The sequence below is a fragment of the Callorhinus ursinus genome, unplaced genomic scaffold, assembly GCF_003265705.2.
Source record: "Callorhinus ursinus isolate GAN/ISIS: 27379988/994484 unplaced genomic scaffold, GSC_fseal_2.0 scaffold2, whole genome shotgun sequence".
NCBI lineage: Eukaryota > Metazoa > Chordata > Mammalia > Carnivora > Otariidae > Callorhinus > Callorhinus ursinus.
In genome coordinates, this window is record NW_027397064.1 from 45,294,905 (window position 1) to 45,302,832 (window position 7,928).

The window sequence follows — 7,928 nt, forward strand, 5'->3', positions numbered from 1 at the left end:
GTCAACACTGAGTATGCACTTTTTAAAAATGTTTCTAAGGTAAAGAATCTAAGAAATGTGTATGTCTTTGGTGTACAAATCTGAGACTATTAGGAAGATAAAACATTTTGTCACACTTAGTGACAAATCATTAGTTTTTCTCTTTTTGAAAATTGCTATGTCATAATTTTGTCCATTTACCTTATTCAGCCAGGGCCTTGGTGTTTTCTTACTAATTTGTATGAATTATTTGCATAATAAGAATATTCCGGGGCGCCTGGGTGGCTCGGTTGTTAAGGGCCTGCCTTTGGCTCAGGTCATGATCCCAGGTTCTGGAATCGAGCCCTCCATCGGGCTCCCTGCTCAGCCGGGAGCCTGCTTCTCCCTCTCCCTCTGCCCCTGCTTGTGTTCCCTCTCTCGCTGTCTCTCACTCTCTGTCAAATAAATAAATAAAATCTTAAAAAAAAACAAACAAACAATATTCCTCCTACCGGCACCTGGGTGGCTCAGTCGGTTAAGCATCTGACTCTTGGTTTTGGCTCAGATCATGATCTCAGGGTTGTGAGATCAAGCCCCACGTTGGGATTCTCTGCCTCTCCCTCTGCCCCTCCCCCTCCTTGTGCACTCTCTTTCACTTGCCTTCTCTCAGATCTTTTAAAAATATATACTTCTTATTGTCTCATATTTTTCCTTGGCCCTATTTCTTAGAGATAATTAACATAATTTATTAGCTTCAGGTGTACAACATGATTCAGTATTTGTATATATTGCAAAATGATCACAGTAAGTCTAGTTAAGATCCACCACCATACATAGTTACATTTTTCCCTATGATAAGAACTTTTAAGATCTACTCTCTTAACAACTTTCAAATATGCAACATTATTATTAACTATAGTCACCATGCTATATGGTACCTTTTTTAAAAATAGTGAAATCTGCTTTTTATGACCTCTTTCATTAAAGTTTATGCAGACCATCCTAATTTTTTTTTTAAAGATTTTATTTATTTATTCATGAGAGACGGAGAGAGAGAGAGAGAGAGAGAGAGAAGCAGAGGGAGAAGCAGGCTCCCAAGGAGCAGGGAGCCGGATGCGGGAATCGATTCCAGGACCCTGGGATCATGACCTGAGCCGAAGGCAGACGCTTAACCATCTGAGCCACCCAGGTGCCCCAGACCATCCTAATTTTTAAAAAATCAAGTAGTTTTTTTAATTTTCTTGTGTTTAATAGGATTTGATTTTCCACATTTGAACTCTATGAGAAATATATTTGGAATATGAAACCAAATTCATTTACTCCAGATAATTAACCAAAACATCCTAACGCTACTTACTGAATATTCAGCCTTTTCTCACTGATTTATAATTGTACCTTATCATAGATTACAGTTTCTTATACATGTATCTGATTTGTACCACAGTATCAGTTTTAATTGTGTAGCTATATAATATTTTAGTTATTTGAAATGGCAAATTGCCTCTAATAAATATTCTTTTAAAATGATTTCCAGGTATTTTTATACATTTATTCTCCAAGGATTATTCTGCCAGGATTTTTTTTTTAATGCACTAAATCTATAAATTAGGAAGAACTGAAATCTTTACAATATTCAGGCTTTCTAAACAAATTATAATGTTTTGTCATTTATCCAGGGTTTTAGTTTTTAGTTTTCTTTTTTTAAGGTCTATCAGTAACATTTGGTAGTTTATTTTCCCCAACACATTGTTATTTCACAGTTTTTTTTAGGTTTCCCTGCATATTTTGTTTGCCCTTGTTGTTTGAGAGGGATTTCATTATTTCCATAACTGCTGACTACTTCTGGTATATAAGAATATGTATTGATTTGTACCAGTGCTTATTCCACACTCAGTAATTCTGTCAAATTCCATTAATTTTGAGCACTTTAAGATTCATGCTTTGTAATTTTCCAGGGATATGATAACTGGAAATAGTAAATGTTTTGATTCTTTCTAATAGCTATTCCCCTTTTTTGGTCTGTTGATATATATTTGCTCTGATAAGAACTTCTGTAATGTAAAATAATATGGACATGTGTTCAGTTTCTTATTTTATTAGGATCACCTCTAATATTTTATAGTATGATTTTGAGATATTTACCATGTTAAGAAGATCTTTGTGATCCTAGTTTTTATGGTGCTTTTATGTTCTTAGTTATGCACAGATGGTGAACTCATAAAATGCATTTCAGACAGCTGTTAGTGTTATCATCTGATAGTTCTAATATGATATGTAAAATTAACAGAATGACACATTTGACATCCTTATAATCCTATAAAGAAAAATCCTACTTGGTCTTAACAGAAATCTGTATTTAAATAATGGTGAAATTCTTTACAATTCTGTTTAGGATTTTTGGATTTAGAGTTATAAGATTGGTCTATAGAAGAGTATTTGTGTGTATGAGAGAGAGCACATATTAGAGCATTTAATTTTGCATTACCTTTGTTAGGTCTCAGAATCAAGGCTGTACTGGTTTTATAAAATGATTTGGAGTACCTTTTTTTTTAATAGCCTTTGACTCAAGCTATCTTTACTCAGGATATCTTATCCATGACTATTAGTCTACCTCACCTAAAATGAACATAATCATTTATAATATCACAAAATTGTTTTAGGTTTTTTAAGATTATTTAAGATTCACTGCCATCAAATTTGATATAGAACTTTTATGATTTTTAAAATTTTATATATATTTTTTTCTTTTACTTGCCTGTTTAGATTAGCCAGATGCATGTGTAATTTATTTCAAAGAACTAGCATTCTGTCAATTATCTCTTCTTTATATTTTCTAATTAATGTTCATCTAGTTTCTTCTTTATTTCCTTTTTCCCATCTTACTTTTGGTTTCTTTCATTATTCTTCTAACTTTCATTTAGTGATTAATTGTGCTTGATTTCTGTCTTTTAAAAAAACTAAAGCATGTAAGACCATGAATTCACCTTAGACATATCCCTATTCAGACTTTTGAGTCATGATTTTATTAAATCTCATTCACAGGAATCTTAGTTTATCTAATTCATTTTTCATTTTCTTTCTTATTTTAAACTTGAACAGTGGTTCAAGAATTTAAATGTTTCCATTGTGAAACCAAATAAAGTATCTAAATTCTAATAAGAACCATCACAATTAAGAAAAAAGATTACCTAATGTATCACACTTCCAATCAGCCAGACTTGCATTCTAGTATCTTATATGGCCTGTACTTCCCAATATCCAATTAGTCACACTAAGTCCTATCAATTCTTATTTTTTCCCCTCAGATTTATTGAGATATAATTGACATGACAGTGTAAGTTTACAGTGTGCGTGATGATTTGCTATGTGTATATATCGTGAAATGGTTACACAGTAATTACCAATTCTTTGCTCGGTAGGCCTCTGGTACTCACCTTCTTTTCACTACCTCTCTTGCATCAGACTGTGCTTATCACCCACCAGGAGCACAACCACAGCTTTGGAACAAGCCTCCCTGCTTTTGGCCTAAATGTCATACACTTTTAAATAAATTCAGTTTCCAAACAACTTACAGTTATGGTACTCAGGAATCTGTAACAACTGCCTTATTATTCAGCACATAAATCTAAACTTTGTGCCTCCTCTTTTGAGAGCATCCTTTCTTCATCTGGCCCACCCTGCTTCTGGCTAACCTTCTGGGCATGCCAAGCCCCTCTCCGCCACCTGCAGACAAGCTTTGTACCTGAACAGAGCTCTTGCTCAGGATTCCTTCAAACCTCTGTAGGAAAAATAAATAAATAAATAAAAACATGTTTTCTTCAAACTGGCACTCCTTCTAACCTCTCTGTATTGATTTCACATAGGTTTTCTCATTTTCAGTTCACCAGAGCAGAAGATTCCCAAAGAAGAAAAAAAACAAAAAACAAACAAAAAACATTTCACATTTAGTAAAGGCAAAACACTGTGTAAGTGCTTACTTGGCATTTTTCCGGTCTTCCAAGGCAGAGGTGTCAACACATAGCCATCTTTGTAAGCAATAATGGTTAAGCTGAGTCCTAATTTATAGGGTACTTTTATCAACACTGCTCCATTGTTTTTAGTTACTGTGGAATTTGTTTTCGTGTAGTTTACAAACACTTCTACAACTGCTTGACTCAGGTACTGACGACTGATGATGTCATTCACCTGCACTTTCAGCATAAATACAGACACTGGAGAAGAAAAAAAGCCAGAAATGGCAGGTTAGATCCTAGAATGTCTATGTCGCTATACCTTAAAATGTCATTCAAAACATCTGAACAGTACAAAACTGCTGATAAAATCTAGAAATACATAATGTATGGATGAATTGATAGAAATAGGTATAAAAACATTCCAACAAGTTCATTATTCTTTCTAAAACTGAATTTAAATTTATTATTAATAAGACAGTGTTGTTATTCCAATTTTTTCTGCCAATAAAAAAAGGAAAAGGAAGCAGTGAATCTGAGGGGAAGGGAGGTTTGCTTTTCAGAAAAACACATTTTTACTTGGCCTCACTAATCCTAATGCTACCAATTAATTCAAAATATAGTCAAAGTTCCTAGAATAAAATGCAATCTCACCAAACCTAGGGCATGGTTGGCTCCTTTTTTTTTTTTTGTTCTGTTGTCTGGAAAGCAAGGGATGTGTTTCAAATTACAAAGTATCAAAACAATATCCTTAAAATGTCAAAAAGTATTATCTGTTAAATATATAACAAAGCATAGTAAGATAGTAAATTGAGAAAAATCAAAATTAACTTGTTTCTAACTTAAACCTCCAGCTTTATAGATCTTGATGATATGTTCATGAATTTCCCCAACGTTAATGTCTTGTTTAAAAAGAACCTGTATCACCATGCAAATGCCTTTGTAAAGCCTGTATCACAACACCTTTGCCAAAGATGACTTCTCTTCCACTATTAATGGGCTTTGGAGTCAGTCAAGGTCAATCGCTGCCATTCCCTAGATATGTGACTTGGGGGAAGTTAACTTCTCAAAGTCCATTTGCTCATCTGTAAAATCAGGAGAATAACTACTTTGAGGTAATAAAATGAGATAATGCAAATAATGTGCTCAGCACGGTGGTTGGTTGTCACTTAATATCATTATTAATAAAAATTATTACTCCATAATTGGAGACCATTTCACAAACATCAGAGTCATCAGTAAAAATACCTCAAGAGGGTGTGCCTGGGTGGCTCAGTCAGTTAAGTGTCTGACTCTTGGTTTCCGCTCAGGTCATGATCTGTGTCCTGAGATGGAGCCCCACATCGGGCTCCCCACTCAGCAAGGAGTCTCCTTGAGATTCTCTCTCTTTCTTTCTCGCTTTCTGCACCCCCCCACCCCTGCACATGTGCTCTCTAAAATAAGTAAATACATCTTTTAAAAAAATACCTCACAAGGACTTATTTTGTGGCTCTACATTTACAAAAACCCATTTTACTCAAAATTTTTAGCAAGAACAGCATGTCAGGTAAAAAATCCTTGTCAACACTAGGCTGCAATATCAGCTACCAAATTACTGTTACAACTTATGTATTCTAACTTTATTAATATAAACTAGACTTTAAATTGTTTTTGGACCATAACAAAGACATTTTAAGGACAAGTAGAACTACCACAGTAATCACCCGGTCCTAGGAAAGATATAATGTAGCAAGCTAGAAAAGAGCTCTGATCCTTTCAAGAATCTAAAATTAAAGTCAAATGTTATCCAAACACTATTCTATATATATTCAGACACAAACATTTTTAGTGTATTTCCTCTCATGAATCTTAATAAAATATGTTAGTACTATATCTAATTATAACCTCAAGAGCTAAAATATGTTCAGCATTAATGAGCCAGGCATTGTGTTAATTTTTAAGTGCATCATTCCATTTACTCTTCAAAGCCCTCGTTACAGAAATGTTATTGTTTTCTTCGTCACGTATATTGGTAACTGTGGGTTAAAGAGGTTTGTTAATCAGCCATGGCCAACCCACAGCAGAGAAAGGAAACAGGACACAAACTTGGGACCATCTGTCCTCACAGCTTGTGCTCTTGAGCCACTGCACTACAGCTGCCTGACTGAACTCTTCAGGCGACTCCAGCCAAAGCTTAGAGTGCAGGGATGGGGAGAGTGAATTGGGAAAAGAAAAGGGAGGATTAGATCCTAGGCAGTCATAGCTTGAAACGAGGTTCCATTAGTCTGTCTAAAACACTGTTAATTTCCAGGACAACAATCTCATATATATTCAAATATATATATGGAGAATAGATAAGGCATCATTTCACATCATCTTATAAGTTCACCCCATTACTCTAAAGTTAAAAAAAAATCATGTTTGTAACATTTAAAATCAAAATATGAAGAAGGGCTGGGTATAAACATCTTCCTAATGCCAAGCCTCGCATGTATATTATCACAAAAATCTCAACATACCTTTGTAACATATGTGATATCAAGTCCACTTTATCAGTGAAAAAATGAGGATTCAGACAGGTAATGTGGACTGCCCCAAGGTTCACATATATTAAGAGGCCCTGTCAGCCTTCAGTGTCCCCATGAATGACTCCAAAGCCATCTTTACGCCATGTAACAGAGTCTTGGGGTCACACTACTAAAATTAACTCAAGGAATACGGTGTTGCAATTACTGAGAAATGCTTACATGACATCAATTAAAAAGAAAAAAAAGGTGTTCCCCAGCACACACACACGCGCTAAACTATGGCCTCAAACTCAAGTGGGAAATATAACTGGGGTAAAAACATAAATAAAAGGTTGTAATATATGTGACACGATGGCCACCTAAACCAAACATCCGTGAATAGGTCTGCCGAGTACAAATAGCTATTTATGTGTGGAGGACAAGAAGTTGCCCCATTCAAAATAATTCCCCCAGCCTCCTACCTCCTAATTCCCTCGATGAAATTCACTGAACCACTGGCACAAAGCGCCTAACTAATGGGGGCCAGAAAGATTGTGAGGACCTCGAAATGTGGCTGAAGATACACAAGAGCTAGTGGTTTCTGGCATGGAAACATCTTAGAAAGTCTATGCGTGCCTACCCACTGTGCTTTCCCACGTCTCCCTGCCCCCTCTTTCCCAAGGCTGGTCATACAAGCCCCTCCTGCTGATCCATGAGCTGTACCATAATCCCTCCCCAAAGGCCCTTTATTCCTTGTAGCCAGAGTCAGACATGGTTGCTTGCTTCCAAAGCAAGCACCTTAAATGATAGAGGGTACAACTGAAAACATAGGATGTGTTATTTAATGGGCTACCCTATCTTTCATAAGAGAAGGTGAAGGAAGGAAGGATAATGTTATGCACCAGAAATAGGATAAAGCATATGAGGAGATGGCACATAACTAAAAGGGCATTAAGATTCTCTGATAAAATTTGATAATGGATCTTATTCCAATCAAGTAAGTGTACCTACAACAGCTCCTACAACAGCTCACTCAGGAATGGGGATTTTGATTAAATCATTTGCTCCAAAGATTAATTTCAGAAATTCTCAGAGCCTTTGATTTATAGACAAATTCCAATGTATAGTAAGATCCTAAGCTAAATTCATTAAAAAAAACTCTGTATTCCATCTGGTTCATCCTGTAAAAATAACAGTTGCCAAAATAAGATACACTAAAGCCTCCTGACATTCTGAAGCTGGGTTTGGTTAATAAGTGTTTCTAAAACATTTTCTAATCCAGGATAATTTTATTTTTCCACATGTAATCGTTACGTTAAAGACTAAATTTGATGAGAAAATGAGTATCAAATTCAGGGAAAAAAATGACTTGCCAAGGTCAAACTTTGGCTTTGTGCACCTTGGATCTCGTAGCCTCAGGACAGGATGTAACCCTGACCAGCAGAGTCCTCTCCAGCTCAAACTGGAAAAAACTAATGGTATTTGAGACACACACACACACACACCCCAAACCCAGTGCTAGAAACTTTATACA

At 35.6% G+C, this 7,928-nt stretch overlaps 1 protein-coding gene across 2 annotated transcripts in view; it reads right to left on the bottom strand.

Moving 5' to 3' along the window:
- Positions 1-7,928, bottom strand: part of FAM171B (family with sequence similarity 171 member B) — a 61,846-nt gene that overhangs the window by 20,659 nt on the left and 33,259 nt on the right. For both annotated transcript variants that reach the window (XM_025848876.2, XM_073881487.1), the window contains exon 2: positions 3,936-4,169. In XM_025848876.2, the coding sequence (XP_025704661.1) occupies positions 3,936-4,169 (234 nt within the window). The remainder of the gene's footprint in view (positions 1-3,935; positions 4,170-7,928) is intronic.